The 22500-nt window shown below is 30.5% G+C and overlaps 1 protein-coding gene across 2 annotated transcripts in view; it reads right to left on the minus strand.

Moving 5' to 3' along the window:
- The window catches only part of LOC124956132 (protein dead ringer-like), a 171182-nt gene that overhangs the window by 25777 nt on the left and 122905 nt on the right, over positions 1-22500 (minus strand). For both annotated transcript variants that reach the window (XM_047511558.1, XM_047511559.1), the window contains exon 4: positions 15448-15520. In XM_047511558.1, coding sequence (XP_047367514.1) covers positions 15448-15520 — 73 coding nt within the window. The remainder of the gene's footprint in view (positions 1-15447; positions 15521-22500) is intronic.

Genomic DNA, 22500 nt, shown 5'->3' on the forward strand with positions numbered 1-22500 from the left:
TTGTTTTCTTTTATTTCTGTCTTTGTGTATGTCTTTACTCTTTCCTATTTTCTGTCTGTCTTTGTGCTTTTCTTCTTATTCGTCTTTCTGTCTCTTATATATATATATATATATATATAAGAGATATATATATATATTCCTGTTCGTCTTTTTGTATGTCTTCCAGTTTTATTTTTTTCTGTATATCATTTCTGAACATTTTTCTATTACTCCATCATCGTCTGTCTTTCGATAATTTCGTACGTCTTACTATTTCTTTTTTTCTTTTTCGATATGTCTTCCCGTTTCTTCTTTTCTGATGTCTTTTCGAGCATACGTCTCTCTCTCTCTCTCTCTCTCTCTGTCTCTCTCTCTCTCTCTCTCATGCACACATACACTGTCTGTCCTCTTTATTTCAATCACATATTCTTAAAATGGCGACCCAAATTCTTCAAAAAGCTTCGTTACGAAGAAGCATTCCCCGACTTAGGATTCGTCAAGCATCGTAAATTCACCGATACGCCTTTAAAATTTAACGACGTTGATCCCGTCGTGAGGCTTAAAAGTCGTCTCGCGAATCGCGGTAATGAACTTAGGTTCTACCTATTTTACTCTTAAAACGTACTTCGATGTTATAAAAGGAACATTACGAGCTCGTAAGAACCGACACCTGTCGCTCCCAGAATGAGAATTTTACGTTCTAACAGATTCTTTCATTCTTTTCTCTTCCTTCATTTTCTGTTTCTGTTTTTCTTTTCTTCTTTTTTTGTTTTCTTTCTTTTCTTTTTTTTTTTTTTCTTTTTTCTTTCTTTTTCTTCCTTTTTTTCTTTATTTCAACCGATACGATCGTATTAGTTCCGTGTCGTTGGATCGCCGATTCATTTGAGGAATTACGCTTATTGAGAGATGACACGATAGATAATAACGATCTTATTCATCTTCCCTTAGGCATTCTCTTCTTTGGACATTCTTATGGCGATTCTTTATGGTGGAACACACGTATTACATCTGTCGAAAGTTCTTTCTCTTTTTTTTTCCTTCCTTTCTTTCTTCCTCTTCTTTTTCTTCTTAACGACGTGTATTATCGCAAGAGAGAGAGAGAGAGAGAGAGAGAGAGAGAGAGAAAAAAAGAAAATTATGCACCGAGTGAGATAAGATTGTAAGAAATATTTCAAGATCATATCTTATGTGTGTTTCTTATGTGTTATTTAAAATTTTGATATAAAAAATAAGAAAATGAGAGATAGATAAAGTGAGAGAAATATATATATATATCTATGTATGTATAGATAGATAGATAGTGTGTGTGAGAGAGAGAGAGAGAGAGAGATGGACAGAAAGAAAGATGTATAAATAAAGAGAAAGAAATATATATATACATATATATATATATATATATATAAGTATATAAATAGAAAGAGAGAGAGAGAGAGAGAGAGAGAGAGAGAGAGAAAGAGTTAGAAGGTGTAAAACGATATATCGCGAACCCCCAGAGCGATCGGCGTTGTTGTGAAATATTAATAAGCAAATTAGTTCGGACTTAGTGGCCCGCCGATACAAAATCGCTTCGATGGAAATGGCCGTCGGCCGCTATAACGCTCGTATATCACTTCCCACGCCTTGGCACTGTTAAAGCCGCCAGAACGCGGAACCCGTTCCCTCCATTTCTCTCTCACTCACTCTCTTTCTCTCTCACTTTTTCTTTCTTTCTTTCTTTCTTTCTTTCTTTCTTTCTTTCTTTCTTTCTTTCTTTCGTTTCTTTCTTTCGTTTCTTTCGTTTCTTTCTCTTACACTCTCGCTTTTGAAACGCTTCGAGCATCGTGTCGAGTTCCTTTTTATCGAGTGCTATCGTTTTCGATTACTCTTGCCTCCGTTTTCTTTCTTTATTATTTTATTTAATTTTTTATTTTTTTATTTATTTATTTATTTATTTATTTATTTGTCGAATTTAAATACAAATATTTGCGAGTTCTCTTTTTAGTTATTATTTTTGATCGATTTATTTAGAATGCAGATGAAAGGAAAGAGAGAGAGGGAGAGAGATTCGAATTTATATTGTTTACGAAATGTGAGAAATTGTTTGGTCGATTTGTTTGGAATAAGATGAAAAGAGAGAAAGAAAGAGAGAAAGCTAGAGAGAGAGAGAGAGAGAGAGAGAGAGAAGGAATAAAAGTGGTCGAATTTATATTGTTCATATTATTCAAGAAATATGGAATTGTCGGTTTTGATTTGTTTAGAATGAGATGAAAAGAGAAAGAGTAAAGTCAGTGAAAAAGAGAGAAAGAGAGAGAGAGAGAGAGAGAGGATGTGTAAACGTGTGGGTGGAAACGTGACACGAGCCACCGGTACGGAAGGAACGTGGTACTCTTGTGAATGTCAAGGTGTAAACTGACACAGGTACTTTTCAGCGAACAATCATTTCTGATCCCAAACACCTGCTCTTTTCCTCTCTCTCTTTCTCTCTTTCTCTCTGTATATCTTTCTCTGTCTATGAATTATTTGAAGGTTATCTATATTTTATTCGTAAAATCATTTCGACTATTAATGTTCAAAACATTTTTCAAAAAGAGATGTCAGAATGATCTCTAAATTCTAATCCCGATAATGAGATTGGATAATTAAAATATAATTATGTATAGAAATAACTTGATATCTTTCATAATTTTTATCAAAGGATTGCATATCAACAATCATGTCAAATTGTAATTCACAATAAATTTGTAATATTGTATCATTGAATTTATCCTAAAGAAAGAAAGAAAGAAAAAATAAAATTTTAACAATAACAGATTTCGTATAATACATATTACACTTATACTCTCGAAAATATATACATTTATATATATTATATAGTATATACATTTTTATGATTAAATAATGCACCTGTTAATATCGTGTACATCAATGTTAAGAAAAAAAAAATATATATATATATATATATTCTATGTTTGAATAATCTATGCGGAAGGTCAATTTGGAAAAGTTTGACGTTTCGTTCGTACGGAGAATGGTAAAAAGGGAGAGAGAGGAAGAGAGAGAAAGAGAAAAAGAGAGAGAGAGTATGGTTGTAGTAAAATGCCTCGGGACAAGAATTCGACAATTACGTCAGGGTAACGTAACGGATGATCGGTCGGTGAGTTAGGCGTCGGAGGTGGAAGCGGAGGTGTTGGTAGTGGTGGTGATGGTGATGGTGATGGTGATGGTGGGCGTCGGGACGTCTAGAATGTGCGAACGTCATCCGGCTAAATGCTTTTCGCGTTCGCGTGCTGACGTTCGAGAACGGAGAGCACGTCTATCTATAGAGCAAGAGAGAGACAGACAGAAAGAGAATGAGAGAGAGAGAGAACGTGCCAGTATGACCCCTCTTCTCGGATGGATGCTGCGGGGAAACAACAACTATAGTACAACACTAGCAAGTCTCTCTCCTCCCTCACCTCCCCCCCCTAGGTCACCTGTCCGACAAGCCAGACGTGGGAAAATGTAGGTCGAAATCGCGCACGAGCGCATAATTGGACAGGTGCTTTACTCGAGCGTGTTCTCTCTCTCTCTCTTTCCCTCTTAGCTTTTCTCAATGAAATTCTCTCTCTCTCTCCCTCACTCTGGTCGAAAGGGGAATTTCAAAGTCATTCTCTCTCTTTCCTCTCTCTTTTTTCTTTTTTATCTTCTCTCTCTCTCTCTCTCTCTTCTCTTTTTTTTACTCTATTAACATACACACACCTTCAGGGGTCTTGTTTTTTTCTTTTTTTTTCTCTCTTTCTTTTCCCATTCATGATTTTAGTAACGAAGAAATGAGAGGAGAGAGAGATTTTATTAAATCTTTTTAAAGGAAGAAGGGGTTTTTCTCAATGGGAAAGATCTTTATTTAAAAGTCTTAAGGAAATTTCAAGTTTATTCATTTATTTTATATATATATTTTTTTTCTTTTCTCTTTCTTTCTTCTCTTCCCTCTTTTTTTACTATTACTACCATACCTATCATAGAGTTAGTTAGTGTAATAGTAATAATAGTAATAGTAGAATAGTAGTAGTATATATATTAATATTAATTATTATTGTACCTTCTATTCAATATGTTTTGTTTTCTTTTTTTCATTCATAATAATTTTATATAATTGATAAACTTAATTTATATATTTTATACGATATATATTAATAACTTTCTATATGTAAATTTTCTTCGGAGATATTTCTCAATGAAACTTCTTTGATGAATGATTGTTTACGAGAATGGAGGGAGAATTTTTCTTCCTCCCCTTTTTTACTATGATTGTAGTAGGGTTACACACTTTATTTTTACTATACTTGTATTTTCTCTTCTATTCATTTATGATTTAATAATGGCAATTTTATTTAATTCAAGAAAATTCATTGGATCTTTATAATATATTAAATAATATTGCTGTAAAACTCGATCCACCATCACTCTTATTAAATATTAACATAAATCTCACCCAAACCCCACCGGGATTTGAACCTGCGCTGTTTCGTATTTTTTAAAAACTCTTGTGTATTTTATATGCAATGATTTAACCAGCTGAGCTATCAAAGGCGTTGTTAAATACATTTCTTTTTAATGGTTTTTATGTTAACATGAAGAAGTATTTTTTTTTATTAATAAAATGATAAAAAAAATTTATTCTTATATTTTTTTTTTTTTTTTTTTTTTTTTTTTTTTTTTTTTTTATTTAATTGAGATTGACGAATATAGAATAAATTTTGATAATTAATAAAATTCGCATTGGATAAAGTTTCCGATAATTTTATATTAAAAAAAAAACAAAAAAAAAAAAAAACAAAAAAAATTTAATAATAATATTGTCTTAAAAAATTTCGTAATAAAAAATAAAATTAATTAATAAACAAAATTTATTTAATGATAATTAAAAGTACTAATAATTAAAAAAATGATCGATGTTCATAAATACTTTAGTGATCACGTAAATATTTGCACGATACAAAAACTATTCTCAGAATAAAAATAACACACGCACACTCTACACACACATACACACACATATATATATATATATTATATATAAATACATATATACCTTGTGGGATATTATAAATACAAAAGAATAATATTTAGAATTACCATACGATGAAGATAAAATTGATGTAATGTGAAGAATGCATGCAAGGTGCATCAAAAGAAGTGGCAATTCGAATTGACAAGGATTCGAAATAAGAAAAAGAAAGAAGATATATATCTACCTTTTCCTTATTTTCTCTCTCTCTCTCTCTCTCTCTCTCTCTATCTCTCTCTCTCTCTCTCTCTTTCTTTCTCTCTCTGATATTCGACGAACGGATATCGTTTCGGAGAAGTTTCGTGATAAAATAATGGGGCTCACGAAATATTATATACAAGGAGAAGAGAGAAAAACGTGAGATGGTGAGATGGCCATGGGGTGGTGAACGATCATCATCGCCAATTATTCGGAATCCCTGAATAATGACGTGCCCCCGTTGATCGATACCCTCGAGCATAGCAGCCAGGATACGTAAAGATGACGCGTTCGTGCAAGATGAGATGAAAGAGAGAGAGAGAAAGAGAGAGAACCCGAAGAATCCCTTTCGGCATTAATTATTATAATGCGAATAGATCGTGATCTGTGTGAGAAACTTCTATCGGTAGGTAGCTGAGAAGTCTCGATTTATTTTTTCTTTCTTTTCTTCTTTTCTTTCTTATATTTCCTTTTTTCTTTTTTGTTCCATTTCGTTTCGTTTCATTTTTTTTTTATATTTGCTTCGCTCTGATCTCAATCCTTTCTCCTCCTATTATTTTTTTTCTCTTCGAAATCTAGTAACTTGTTGGTACGGACATGCAAATTGTCACGTTATGTTAATCGAATTTTTATTAATATATATAATTGTTAATTATGTGTAGTTTCTTTTCTTCTTTTTCAATTTTTTTTCTATTTTTAATATCAACACTATTTCAATACAACGTTTTGCTTTTTCTTTTCTCTTGTGTTTTTTTATCCTTCTTTTTCTTTTTTTTTTTTGCTTTTTTTTCTATTCGTTTACGAAGATGTCTAATATTTCTAAAAACAAAAAAAAAAAAAGAATATAACGAAGCAAAACAAACAAAACTTTTCAAGGGAAATCAATTCCAAAAGAAAAGAAACAAGAAAAAAAGAGAAAAGAAAAAATGAAAATTTGACGTTTTCTTCGTAAGAAAATTCGAAATTTATGGAGTAAAGGAGATACGACCTATGATGGGCTGGCTATCACTTTCTCTTTCTCACTTTTTTTTTTTCGAAAAATAAACGTGATAAAAAAATAAGAATAAAAAGAAAAAAAAAAAAAAAAGAAAAAGAAGAAGAAGAAGACGACAACGCCATTGGTGATCCCATAATCCTGACATAATCCTCGTTTAAGAGCTTCACGAAGCAGCGGGTGGCCTAACTTCGTATCTTCACTAAGGAATCCTCCTCCTTTCCTCCTCCCTAACCCCACCAAACTCTCCTCCCATCACCACCAGACCCCTTATATTGGTCGAAAATCTTTCGGTCTGCTTTCTCCGTTTCTAAGAAAAATACTCTTTGCCTGAATATTTCGCTTTATACGTATGGGGATCCGTCAAAGGACGATGAAATTAGTCATTCGAAATTGAACTATGGACTTCTCGAACGGCGTAACATGTTTTACGAGATGTGTGAGAGTACGAATGGTGTTTATGGACAGAAAAAGAGAGAGAGAGAGAGAGAGAGAGAGAGAGAGAGAGAGAGAAGACAATGAAATTATGCTTGGAATATATTGAAAAAACCTATCAATTTTATGTGCAATGAAATGTTTTAATGTAATGAAAAAAATTATTAATTTATATATATATATACATATATTTCTATTATAATATTATAATATTGTATAATATATTATAATATATTTATATGTATAATAATAAATATATATATATATATATATATATATATGCAAATTTATTTTATTTGAAAATAAGAAATATAATAGTTATATTCGAATAGATTTGCCAATGAAAAAATTACCAGTTATATAATTGTATATAAATTGTATATAAAATATATATATGTATAAACATTTTTTTAAAGTTTATTCCTGTAATTAAACGAAAAAATTGTCATTATAAAATATGAAACATAATAGTAACGTTCAAATTCATAATCAAGTAAAATATAATTGAAATATATTACAAATGAGTATACTTTAACTAATCGACAATATGATGATGATATTTACGTATTGACTAATTTACGTTTCTCTTTTACTCGTACTGTGTATTCTTAATTCAACTTTTTCACCTTTCTTATTCCTTTTTTTGCTTCTCTCTCTCTCTCTCTCTCTTCTTTTTTCCCCCTTTTTTCCTTTTTTCTTTTTCTTTCTTTTTTTTTTTCTTTTTTTTTTTTTTTTATTTTTCTTCTTATCGTCGCATTCAACTCATCGCCTTGACCGATTTATCATCATGCAATCATACATACATTATAGTGAAATAGATAGAAAATATTTAAACGAACTACTTTTCATTTTCAATTTTTAAAGAATCTTTACATATGCATAATACAGAGTCATACGTGTGCGCACAGGGACATGCAACTTGTCTATTAATTCAATTTATTTATTTTTCTTTTTAATTTTTCTTCTATTATTATTATTATTATTATTATTATTATATTACACCTTTTTTTGCTTCTTTTATTCCCGTTCTATTACTACGATATTCTCTTCATTTATTTCTTTATTTATTTTCTTTTTTCCTTTTTCTTTTTTTTTTTTTTTCTCTTTTTCTATTTTTCATATTCTTTTCTTTCAATGAGTGTTATCTCTCTCTCTCTCTCTCTCTCTTTTTTTTTATCAATGTGTCTTCTCCTTTATTCCTTTTCACATTTTAATTCATTTTCTTAATTCAATTGATCATTGTTGATGAATTCGAAACGTTTACATTCTCCTTGGCGTTTCGTAATAATTAAAAATTCAATGGCGCATAATCGAGACTAAGGGAAATAATAGAAAATTGAGAAAGAAAGAGAACAAAACTATTTTCGTATAATGATTTCGAGATTTGTTTTCATTGTTACGAGCCGAAGTCAACATTTAGAACTAGTTACAATGTGTCGTGCCATTGCACGATTTGTGCCGTATGAACGTGCTCGTCGTACAAAATACCAGAGCAATTAAGAGAAGAAAGAAAGAGAAAAAGAAAGAAAAAGAGAGAAAGAGAGGTGGGGGGGGGGAGGGAGAGCGAGAGAGAGAGAGAGAGAGAGAGAGAGATAATAATGGAAAATAGAAGGATTAATTAAAATTATTAAATTATAAAATATCTTTTATACGAAAAGTTAAACATTTCAAAATTTTATTTACATATCAATGAAAAGCAGAACAATTAATTGATATTATCAAATTATTAAAAATCATAAATGTGAAAATGATGTCAAATAAATTCATTTATAAATCAATGAAATATAAAAATGATTAATAAAAATTATTATATTATTATAAATTTTAGATGTAAAAAAGGGCCTGAAAAATTTCTTTTATAAATCAATAAAAGGTAAAATGATTAATTAAAATTATTAAATTATTAATAATCTTCGATATAAAAGGCATCTAACAAATTTCACTTTTAAATCAATAAAAATATAGAATGATTAATTGAAGTTATTTTAAATTATAAAAAAATTTTGTTTTATAAAAATTTCCAAATTTCACTTATATATCAATGATGAAACATTATCAATTGATTAAAATCTATTAGATCGTTAAAAATCTTGGATAAAAAACAGAAAAAAAAAAGAAAAAAAGAAAAAAAAAAAAATAGAACAATTAATATACGTATGTATTCGTGTAAGAAAAAATGAGAAAGAAAAATAGAAAGAGAGACATACGTACACACATACGCGCATGCACATGCATAAAGAAGACATACGCACACACGTACACACAGATACATACATATTGTCAGACAGAGAGAGAGAGAGAGAGAGAGAGAGAGAGAAGAGAGAGAGAGAAAGAAGAGAATCTCTCATATATACTATGTGGTTCGATTGTATACGCAGACGGCACGCACGCGGTACGTGTTCGCGAATGTAGCGAAGAGTGTTCGTGCCGAACACGTGTTCACCAAGCTAATGCATTAGCTGCGCCGCGTAAAAAAGTATTTTTTTTTCTTTTTTTCCTTCTTCTTCTTCTCCTCCTTTTTCTTTTTCTATTTTATTTCTTTTTTTTTTCTTCTTCTTCTTTCTTTCTTTCTTTTCCCGAGGGCCGTAAGGCGACGCGAATCTTGACCGGTGGATACAATAAACCTCCCCATTACCTCCCCCCCCCCGCCCCACCCACCCTCCAGCACTCCTCACTATCCCTCCTCACTCTTCTACTCTTTTACCTTCTACCTCTTCTTCCCTTCTCCTTTCTCTTTTACGTAGCACAATTTCTCTTTCTCATTTTGCTCGACTTCATCGATTCATCGCGAATAGTATTATAATAATCTTTTTGTTACGACGTTATTATAATAAACTTTATATATATATATATATATATATTTGTTTCCTTGTTTGTTTGTTTGTTTTCTTCATTTTTTTAATATACGTATATATATATATATATATATATATATATATATATATATATACTTATGAAGAAGTTTATTTTAATTATTTCAATAAATTAAAATGAATTATATATATATATATATATATATATATATATAATTATAATTAAAATGAATTATATATATATATAATTATAATTAAAATGAATTATATATATATATATATATATATATATATATATATATATATATATACAACGATTTATAATAATACAGATTTGACTGTATTATTATTATTATTACTATTATTATAATAAATATATTTTTATAATATTATTATTATTATAATAAATATATTTTTATAATATTATTATTATGATTATATTTTAATTAATTATTAAATATATATATTAATTATATTTATATATTATTATAATAATAATTATTATAACAATAATAATTATTATTATAATAATAATAAGTATTATAATAATAATAATAATAATAATAATTATTATTATTATTATTATTATTATTATTATTATCATCAAATTTATCGTGCAAAAAATGTTAGACCCATTGTTCGTACAATTATTAAAATATAAAAGATAGAACGTTTGATTTATAAAAGTTGGCTTTCATTTTTTCTCTTTTTTAAAATTAGAATATTAAATTAATACGCATACGATAAATTTTGTATATACATACATACATACATACGTCCACCTAAATATATAAATAAAAAAAAAAAAAAATATATATATATATATATATATATATATATATATATGTGTGTGTAAAATACCAATCTCCAGCGTACGTGATTGCACGTGATTGTATCCGTGTACGTTCATTCGTGTTTTCAATCGGACGAATGATTCAAAAGAGCGTAATAATAATTTGAATCGAGAAAAGAGATCGATAAAACGCATTAGATCGTTTTTGTGCACGGTAGAGAGAGAGAGAGATAGAAAGAGAGAGAGAGAGAGAGAGAGAGAGAGAGAGAGAGAGAGAGAGAAAGGAATTATTAACGGAGTTATATTGTTGGATGTTTTTAGGGTGAGTTAGGATCAAGAGGATAGAGTTAGATAGGGTGAGGTAAGAGAGAAGGGGTAGGGTGAGCGAGTATTATAAGAAAAAGAGGGGTCTGGGGGTAGGAGGTGGGGGGGATGACGAACAAAAGACGCGCGACCACGCAAAATTTATCCAATCGAATGGTTCGCGTAGCCTAACGCCATTTCTTCTTATTTATCGTCGCTATCGTTGGCACCTTTCCAGTCGGGACCGTTATAAATCTCTAGCCATTTAATATGCAAATCTCCGACAGCCTGAGGTCTCTCTCTCTCTCCTTCTCTCTCTTTCTTTCTGTTTGTCTCTGTCTGTTTCACTCTTTCTTCTACGTGGCATTTCGTTTCTCACTCTCTTTTTCTATAGCGAACGAGTTTCAATCGCGAATGTAATTCATATACAAGCGTAATGTGCTTCTCCTTTAAACCCATCGGCACGTCCATCTGATATTATCAACGAGTATATATATATATATATATATATATATATATGTGTGTGTGTGTGTGTGTATGTGTGTGTACATATGTATATAATACATATTAAAAACAATATCACTATAAATAATTATTATCATCCCCTCTCCGTTTCAATCCCATATCCTATTATTATATTATCCTAATATTGTATCTCTTAGTATAATGAATGATCTATCTATATTCTATTTATATTTAATCTCTAATTTTATAATATAATTATTTTAATATATATCAGATAAGTATATGTCCTTGTATATATATATCATATATATATATATATATATATATATATATATATATGATTATTGCAGATATATTCATTAATATTTATTAATATCTATCGTCCTTAAAATATTCAGTTAAGCTGTGATATTGTGATTGTCATTAGAAAAGAAGAAAGAAAGAAAAAGAAAAGAAAAAGAAAAAGAAAAAGAAAAAAAGAAAAATAAAAGGAAAAACAGGTTCTTCCTATTTATTTCAATATTCTTTTATTTTTTTTTATTTTTCTTTTTTTTTCTTTTTTTTTTTTTTTTTTTTTTTTTTTTTTTTTCTTTTTTTTAGTCTGTTTTTCTAGAAACACGTAACCAATTTATTCTTGCTTTCGATAATTATTTCATTTATGTATGCGTTACCAAATTGACAAAAAAAATACATTATTACGGGAATAAAGAACAATAATAATAATTATTATTATTATTTTTATTATTATTATCGAAGGAGAAAGAAAAAAAAAAAAACAAGAAAGAAGGAATAAAAAAAAAAAAAAGAAAAAAGAAACGGAAGAAAGAAAAAAAGAAAAAAGAAAAGAGAGAGAGAGAAAAAAGAGGAGAAATACAAAAAACCATCATCATGTCTTCGCATAAATAATTACATATCCATTATGTACCTTTTTTTAACAAAGTATATCTACATGTCTACCTGTATATCGATACATATATTATATATATATATATATATCTCCCTCTCTCTCTCTCTCTCTCTCTCTTTCTCATTTTGAATATTTCCGTCAGACACTTATCAAAGGAGGTGTGAGAAAAAGTGGCTATTTGGTGAGAGTGCCGATAGCAAACACAAATTGGTGGTGGCTCGACTAATACCCGCCGCGTTTAAGATGAATGGTCTTTTATATGGTTAACCGTGTGCCAAGGCGTTATGCGCTCCGTTAACGTTGAATTATCGGGAGTGTGTGGTGCCAGGGGTGGAGAGGCATACCACTGTGCAACGCCGGCACAATAACGGACCCCGCGGGTGGTGGACCCACACCATGAAGAAGAAGACGAAGAAGAAGACGAAGAAGAAAAAGAATAATAATAAGAAGAGTAACAAGAAGAGAAAGATCGGATTGGATCGGATAGGATCGGATCGGATATCTCCAGACAGACTACGAGAAACGTCGCGGTCTTTTATCACCAGCCTATACTATACTCATCCCCTTATAACCCCTTACCATACACTTTACCATACACTCCCCCCCTCCCACTGTTAGTTCTCATTCCAATAGCTGAATTTTAATCTCGACTACGTCCTCCTCTCGATCGATTTCAAAATACATTATATTATGTATATAGATATAGTGTGTATATGTGTGTGTGTATGTGTGTGTCTGTATGTAGTATGTGTATATATGTGTGTGTAGAGGTATGTAGGTATAATGTTTTCGAACGATTTATGACCCGAAGAATCGCGCGTCGATCTTTTACTGCGATCCCAAACGATCCCTAAAAACTCTTCCTGTCGTTGTATTTATTCGATGAACATACGATGTCCACCTCTTTCGAGATCCATTATAATTGTGGTATGTTGAAGGTGAAGTGAGGAGAGGACAGATGGTTATATATATATATATATATATGTGTGTGTATATATATGTATATATATATATATATATATCTACTTAGAAATGATATAAACACATAATCAATCAATTTTCTTATAAATATAAGCTTGACACGATGTTATTTTTTTTCGATTCCTTTTATATATATATATATATATATATATATATATAGAATTCGAGTTATTCGGTATATATATAAAAAAAAAAAAAAAATAAAAAAAAAAGAAAAAAGAAGAGAGAAAGAAAACGAAAAGGAAAAATAATATTTATTTTATTTGTTTATTTATTTATTTTCTTTATACAACGATTGAATAATACGATTCTGTATAAAAGAAGAAGAAAAAAAAAAAGAAAAAAAAAGAGAAAATAGAAAATTGTCCAGAACTTGTTTTTATTAAAATAACAAAAAAAGAAAAAAGGAAAAAGAAAAAGAAGATCGATCGATCGTACGTTTTGTATTGCTTCATTGGAAAAAAATTCGATAGATCAATTGAATGGTAATAATAAATATTTTAATTAAAGAAAAAAAAAAGAAAAAAGAGAGAGAGAGAGAGAGAGAGAGAGAGACAACTCGTTTCTTTTTTTTTTTTTTCATTATAGAGGACGGTGAGGAGGGGGAATGGGGAGGGCGGGGAGGAGAGAATATATCAAAGATTTTCAGTCGTTTAAATAAAATAATCAAGAGATACGGTTAGATAAAAAGAGCGATCTACTAGATCAATTTAGAAATTCGTTGATCCCTAACCAACGTCGTCCAATTATTGCCAAGGGGGAAAAGATAGAGGTTACAATAATAGCACCGTTGGTCTTTCGGATTCAAAGACTTTACTACTACTATTACTATTACTATTACTATTACTATTACTATGTCGTGTATATGGGACGTTCGGAAACACGTCGTGAAAATACGAGAATCCATGGCATCACTGAACACGGGATTGATTGATGGTGGAGTCGCCATGTTTATAATTAGTCCGACGTTTCCGGGCAAAAGCGAGAAAACATAATCTAGTTTCTATACTATACTCGTTAAATATACATATATATATATATATATATATTTAGTGTGTGTGTGTGTGTGTTTGATTTCGAGATTTTTATTGATTTATTTATTATTCTTTTTTCCTTATTCTGTTTTTTTCTTTTGATTAATTTTTAAACATTAATTTCGTCAGTATTTATAATCAATTTTAAAAGAATGATTTTATTGAATAATAAAAAAATAATATACAAAAATATCTATATATATATATATATATTTTTTAATTATATTATTTTTTATTATTACCTTTTTTTATTATGATTTTATTATTAATTTAATATATATATATACATTATTATTTTTTAAATATATACATACTAAGTATTATATATACATACATATACTATTTTTAAATATTACATTATTTTTTTATTATTTCATTCTTCTTCTATCATAATTTTATTAAATACTTTAATATATATAAAGGAATAAATATATATATATATATATATATATATATATATATATATATATATTTGTAAATATTAAAAAATATTTCTAATGAATATCCTCGATATTCGAAATAAAATTATAGATATCAATATATCATCATTAATACATACTAAATTATTATTTTTTTAATTATCATTCTCTTACTATTATTTCAAAATTTATGTTATTATTTTTAAAATAATAATAATAATAATAATAATAATAATAATAATAATAATATATCTATATACATTTGTTAATAATAAAATATTTCTGAGAGATATCCATAATGTTCGAAGAGAAAATTATAGAGATAGACAGAGAGATAGAGTTAGAGAAAGAGAGACAAATAGATAGAAAGAGAAAGAGAGAAAGAGAAAGAGAGAGAGAGAGAGAGAGAGAGAGAGGTGATATCTACGGTCGAGTGTAATTTAGAACGGAAACACGTCTGACAAGGCGCACACTTTCCTTGTTTCTCTTCTAGCATACGACTTGCATTCTAATTTCGTTCGTTTCTGATTATACTAGTATACTATTTACTACTACTATTACCTATTACTATTACTACTGTTACTACTACTACTACTACTACTACTACTAATACTAATACTAATACTAATAAACGGCAGATGTTATGCGTTATATTTTATTCGTATCCTTTTAACCACGTGGACGCGTTTACGACGTTAACGATGTTACCTTACGTTCGAAGGATCCATCCACGTGTTCAGGAAACCGAATGATGCGGGCATCGATTCGTTTTTCGCAGTTCTTTGCGTTCACACGACTTTTCTCTTTCTATTTCTCTCTTTCTCTCTCTCTCTCTCTCTCTCTCTCTCTATCTCTCTCTATCTCTATCGCTCTTTCGTTCTTTTGCTATCTTTCGTCATAGACCGTTGAACACGATCGTAACGACTCGGTTTTATAGTGATAAAACAAATGTGTCGAAGGGTTGCTTGAAAAGTTCGAATAACGAGAACCGCGAGAAGACAAATTCTCCATAATATTCACTTTCAATACTTGTGTATATACATATATATACATGTATATATATACATATATATGTAGATGTATAAATATATAAAACTTACCACGTTTCTGCATGTAACTGAAGAGATCGTCAAGAAATTCCTTTCGTTTAGGATCGTCATTGATCTCGTACAACTGTAATTAAAAATAAAATGCATGAATGGAAATAATTACAAATAAATAAATAAATGTATTTCTTCTTTTCTTTTTATTTTCTTTTTTATTTATACGTTTGATAAACAAACAAAAGATCGATCTTGAATGTAAATGGTGCGTTTCGTAAACGATACCTTTCCTTTTTTTTTTTTTTTTTTTCCCCCGGCTGCCCCCGCACCCCCTCCAACCCTCTCACCCCTCCATCCTCACTGGGATCGATCTCTATTTACTCGAGATATCGAATAAAAAACATAATCTCTCTCGTTTGATATCTTTCTCATTTAATCATCAGCTCATCAACAATCATACTATTCCTTTCTTTTTTTCGTTTTCATTATTATTATTTTTTTTTTTTTTTTTTTTTTTTTCATTATATTTCTTCATTTATATATTCTTTCCATACTTCGATACTTCGACACTTTGGTTCCCCCCCCCCGTCCCCCGCCCCTCTCCCACCCCACTCTCTCTGTTCTCTCTCGTATCGATTAACGATCAATCATTATTCGAATAAAACAAAATCATTCCTACTGATGATTTACTATGATATTATTCAATAAAAAAAAATTAATTATACATTAATCCCTTAAACATTAATTGAAGTACGATAATTTTTATCTACGTTCATTTAATTTTATTATTTATTTCTTATTCATTCCATCGTAATTGTTAACTTACATTAATATGACTTTTTCTTCTTAATACCTATTTATCTCCTCACCCTCCTCCATCCTCCGGTATTCACCCACAATATCTCAAATCTGGCCCATTGATCTCTCGTTGATCCCTTAATTATCGTAAACGTGCAAACGTATTCAATTATGAAGTATACTTTTTACGAACGTTATTTTTACGTATCCACGTAAATGTGTGGAAATTTAAAGAGCGATTAAAGAAAAAGAAAAAGTAATAGGAGGGAAAAAGAAAAGAATACAAAGAACAAACAAAAGAAAAGAATAAAAAAAAATAAAAAAAAAAAAAGAAAAAAAAAAGAAAGGAAAAAAAAGGGAAGAAAGGAGGGAATGAAGGAAGGAAGGAAGGAAGGAAGGAAGGAAGGAATAAAACGTTACTCGCGGCACGGTAATAAAAACAGGAGTGAAACGAGCGAGCTCATAGCAACGGACAGATTAGTTAGCTCCGATTATTAATGATTCCGTTTAACCCGAAAGCCCTTCGTACGAACGAAACGGGCCCTTCGGGCCTAGTTCAACTCTCTCTCTCTCTCTCTCTCTCTCTCTCCTTTCTCTCTTTCTCTTTTCTCTTTCTCTTTCTCTTTCTCGTATTATCATATTTGTTATGTACGATGTGCTATATCTAATCTGAGAGGCTCTAATTGCTTTTATAATACGAGTTCCCCTCGCCCTTTAACTTTCGTGTACCTTAAACGTTCTCTTGGACAAGCCGCACACGTCTCATCTCTCTTTCTCTTTCTCTCTTTCCCCCTTTCTATTTCTGTTTCTGTCTTTGTCTTGCTTCTCGTCTTACCGGAGCCCTTTTTTTCTTTTCATCTTTTTTGCATTAGCCATTCTACTCGTAGATCTGCACCCATCGATAAATTTCATTCAACAAATCGTACGAGAGTATCTTTCGGGCGAACCTTACGAAACCTTGCCACCTAACACCATATCCAAGGGTGAATAATATTTAATTTACGGCTTCGTCTCGTCTGTCGATCGTTCATCGTCCCCTTGTTTCTCTCTCTTTCTCTCCCACCCTCTCACTCTCTCTCTCTCACTCTCTCTCTCTCTCTCTCTCTCTCTCTATTTCTCTCTTTTTCTCTTTCTCTTTTCCTTTTCCATCTTTATCTATCTTTTTCTCTCTTTTCTCGTAACATTACGTATTTGAATGTACGAAGATAAATGCTATTAATCTTTAATTAATAATTAATTTTATTATCAATTAATAATTCATCGTCATTAATAGTTCATATTTTGTTATTTAAGATTTTTAATCGTTATGCATGTAATCAGTAAATATTTATTAATTATATACATATATATATATATATATATATATATATATATGTTTGAATGTGTATGTGTGCGTATGTATTTGTGTATTTGTGTAATATCGAATTATTGAAATAAAATAAAAATAAAAATGACAATGACAATGTCAGTTGATATTAATTGATAATTTAATATTGACAATTCTATGGATATTTTATATTAAATTAATAAAGTAAATATTTATTAATTTAACGTATGGTTATGTTGAATGAAATAAAGTAAAAAATGATTGATACGTCGTATATATTAATATTTAATTCATTAACAATTAATGATTAATTGTCAATTAATTTTTTATCATTAATTTTGTCAATTTTTTATATACCACAATACACGCATATATATATATATATATATATATATATATATATACATATTATTTATTTCTGTCAATAAAATAATATTGATATTGTATAATGAGTAAAAAAATTTTTAAAGAGACAGAAAATAAGGTATTTAAAAAAATAGAAATGACAAACTCGTCTAATAATATAAATGAATAGATAAATAAATAAATAAATGAATAAAATTTCATCGTTAAGTGTGAGTACTCTACGGTTGAATTAATTATAACTCATTAATGATTGCATTAATGAGAGAAAGAAAAAAAGAAGAGGAAAAGCCAAGAAAAACGGTACTTAATCCTTTATCTCCCGTTGAATCGAACAGGTAGATTAAGGAAAAAAAAGAAGAAAAAGAAAAAAAAAAGGAAGAAAAAAAGTAAAACAAAAAAAAACAAGAAAAAGAAGGAGAAAAAAAAAGAAAAAAGAAATAATAGTAAATCGAAATACGTAATTTCTAACGATACCCTATCATACCAATTTATCATACCGGAAGTGCCGTTTAATGCGATAATACATTAGAGTGTCAAATGAACCAATGGATTGCAATTGAAAACCTTAATCTTAATGCTCTCTAACACGGATATCACATGATTATAGTCATGAATACGAGAATAATTGAATCCAATCGGCCATTTCCTATACGTTAATGACAGTGTACGTTTAAATATCACTTCGATGGTGAATTGTATTGTGCAAGGAAAAAAAAAAAAAAAAGAAAAAGGAAAAAAAAAGAAGAAAAAGAAAAAGAAAAGAAAACGGAAAATAAAGTAAGATTGAAAAAAGAGAGAAAGAGAGAGAGAGAGAGAGAGAGAGAGAGAGAAAACTAGATTAGAAGGAGAGATGATCGGATCTAATCATTAGTATTGATAAACGAGCAGGGACTCGGGACACGCGATCTCAGTACTGTTAAAACACATATATGATTTACGTATTTGATTATTATTATAACAACGATATTGGCCGATCGTTCGTCTAATGACAGGTGAGAATCAAGGTGATGATAAGAAAATTGCAATCTTATATATATATATATATATATATGTATATATATATGGTCGAGATATTTACGGTCAATGACGACGACCGATGACGAAGAGAAGAAAAAAAAAAGAAAAAAAAAGAAAAAAAGAAAGAAAGAATAAAAGGAAGAAAAAAGAAACGGATAAAGAAGAAGTAACAGGAAGTGCATGGGCACACGAGGCGCCATTACTTTGCGGTTGAAAAATTGCAGGGCGTGCGAGGATGGGTGGCGACGACCACTCTTCGAAATATTTACTTTCTTATGTACCGAACAATGAATCGTATTACGGATAAATCATGAGTAAAATATATAACAGAGAGAGAGAGAGAGAGAGAGAGGGAGAGAGAGAGAGAGAGGGAGAAAGATAAGTTAATAGGTGGTTTCTCGTTAACAATTCGTTAATTACAAACGAAATTTATTCATATTTAATTGAAATTATCAATTTAAACGATATTTATGTACATTTAATGTATGATCTTTTTTTCTCCTTTTTCTTTTTTTTTTCTCTCTTTTCTTTCTTTTTTTTTCTTTTCTTTTTCTTCTTTTTTTTTTTTTTTTGTATTCCTTCCTAAACCGATCAAATCCCTCATAAAAGTTCAGTTCACTTATAATTATCACAACAATATTATAATTGCCACAATATATATATATATGTGTGTGTGTGTGTGTGTGTGTGTGTGTATTATATGATCAAATGATGATCGAAATTAGATGACCGAATGATGATAGATAATTAAACGAATAATCAATAATCAAAAATATTTCAAAATAAGATAGATATAAAATCAGAGAGAAATAAAGAGAATGAAAGAGATAGATAGATAGACAGAGAGAGAGAGAGAGAGAGAGAGAGAGAGGGAGGAAGAGAGAGAAGGAAAAAAAAATCAACGATCGATCTAAACGTCTGAAAGTAAAGTAATTAGACGAAAGGTGGACCTGAGAAATGATCTGGAAAGGGTTTTGTGGGCATCCTACGCGATAGAGTCCATCCATTTCTTCCTATATACATATATATATATATATATATACACACACACATATATATATATATGTATATATATATATATATATATATATATATATATATATATATATATACACCATTCAGTTTTCATGGCAACGCCCTCGCGGGCCATCCTCTGGGCCACCCTTTGCCGAACGAAACTAAACTAAACTAAACTAAACGAAACGAGACGAGACGAGACGAGACGAGACGGGACGAGACGAGACGAGACGAGACGAGACGAGATGAGACGAGACTCCTGAGAAGGAAGAAGAAGAAGAAGAAGAAGAAGAAGAAGAAGAAGAAGAAGAAGAAGAAGAAGAAGACGAAGAAATCGAAGAAGAAGAAGAAGAGGTGGTGGAAGAGAAGGTGGAAGAGGAGGAGGAGGAGGAGGAGGAGGAGGAGAGGTGGTTCAACTGACGGCATTTCTCAACGGGCCATTTTGTACCACTTTCTCGTGTTTTTTCTTTGGCTATGCGAGCGATGAGCTCGTTAGGGGCAACCTAAGAGAGGGAGGACGAGGATAAGGATGAGGATGAGGATGAGGATGAGGATGTGGAAGGTGAATGAGGAAGAAGAGGGGAAGGAAGGGAGGGTTTCAACCAGCTTATATTGATTGATCTACAGTTAAGCGGACTGACGGCAGCCACGTGAAGATACGAAAGACTATCTCTCTCTCTCTCTCTCTCTCTCTCTCTCTCTCTCTCTCTCTCTCTTCTCTTTATCTATCTATCTTTCTATCTATCTATCTATCTCTATCTATCTTCTTCTCTCTCTCTTGGTATCCGTTTATACGAATATATCTTTCTCACTCTTTCTTTATCTCTCTTTGTTCATCCTCTCTCAACGATGGAGGTAAATAAAGATAGGGCTACGGAATTTGCTCTCGATGATGCATGTGCCCGTTCTGCTCCGCCCTTCAACCACCCCACCCCTCCCCTGCCCCTTCCCCTTCTCCCCCTTTCTCAATCTCTCTCTCTCTCTTTCTCTATCTATCTATCTCATTCACTCTTTCTTCCTTTCTTTCTTTCGTTTTTCTTTTTCTTTTTCTTTTTCTTTTTCTTTCTTTCCTTCTTTATTTTTTCCTCCTCTCTTTTATTTTCTTTCCTTCTCGCTCCGAAGCTTGTGAATAATAATTCCTGATAGGGGCCCGACGTTGATCGGCCGAACTTTTTCCCTTCCCAACATTCTTGATGATCGATGTACGAGCTGTAAGTAGCGCCAGGAACTTGAAAGACTCGTGATTAGCGTCTGTCTCTCTTTTCTCATCATCGATCTGAGACCACGGGGCTTTAAGATACTCTCTCTCTCTCTCTCTCTCTCTCTCTCTCTGTCTCTCTCTCTTTCTCTCTCTGTCTCTCTCTCTCTCTACCTTGGCTTCGTTAAATCGATCTGAGATTTGATTTCTTTCCTTTTTCCCCATTTCTTTTTCTTTTTTTTTTTTTTTATTTATTTATTTATTTCTTTCTTTCTTTTCTTTTTCTCTTTTATTCTTTTTTTTTTCTTCTTCTTTTCGAAGATTGCGGGGGTTGGCAGGCTTGGGCGAAAGAGGGAACGTGGACACACGAGGGGGACTGGGGGGTGGGTGGGGTGGGAGGGGCAGACTTTTTCTTTTTTTTATTTTCTTTCTTTCTTTCTTTCTTTCTTTCTTACTTTTTACTTTTTTTTCTATATCTTTTCTCGCGCAAAAAGTAAGTATTTATTTTCGTCGAAGTTTCAATCGATATTTTGTAATTTTTTTCTTTCTATTTATTGCAATTTTCTTTTTTTTTTTTTTGTAAGCACGCATTTAACTCCAATCACTACTAAACCCCCTCATCTCCACCCCCGAACGAGAGATAATTCATTTTTGATACGAATAATTATTTTATTTACGTGTGCGTCAAATGATTAATGAAAATTTAAATATTATCGTTGTCAGAATAAAAAAATCATTATTATAAGAAGAAAAGAAAAAAAAAAAAAGAAAGAAAAAGAGAGGAAATAATGGCCGATAAAAAGTACAATGAAAATTATTTTATTGCGATTTCAATTCAATGGAAACGATTTTTAAAAAAATTCGACGTAGTTCATTGACCCGAAAAGAAAAACAAAAGAAATGTGAACTTTGCCATTGCAATGAACGTAACGAACTCTTGAAAAGAAAAAACAAAGAATGAGAAAGAGAAGGTTTGTGCGTGTGTAAGAGAGAGAGAGAGAGAGAAAGAAAGAGTGAGGGAGGGAGAGGAAGGGAGAGGAAGAGAGAATTCTTTAACTTTTACCTTCTCAGGTATACACATCGCTAGTTTTACGAGCAATAATTATCGATGCACGACTTTTTTGCACGGCACTAAAGATCGAGATAAGAAGATGTCTCTTCCGGTTGATAAGAAACCTCGATAGTACTTTCTTGAGACTCCTTTACTCAATACTTAACCATAAGATATATATATATATATATATATATATATATATATGTACACATATAATATAAAATATATACATTAAACATGTAATAGTACATGCATGTATAAATATATTCATTAAAATTTATATATTACATGTACATTATTATTATAATAATATATATATATATATATATATAT

This window comes from Vespa velutina, chromosome 20 (assembly GCF_912470025.1).
Source record: "Vespa velutina chromosome 20, iVesVel2.1, whole genome shotgun sequence".
NCBI classification, from domain to species: Eukaryota; Metazoa; Arthropoda; class Insecta; order Hymenoptera; family Vespidae; genus Vespa; species Vespa velutina.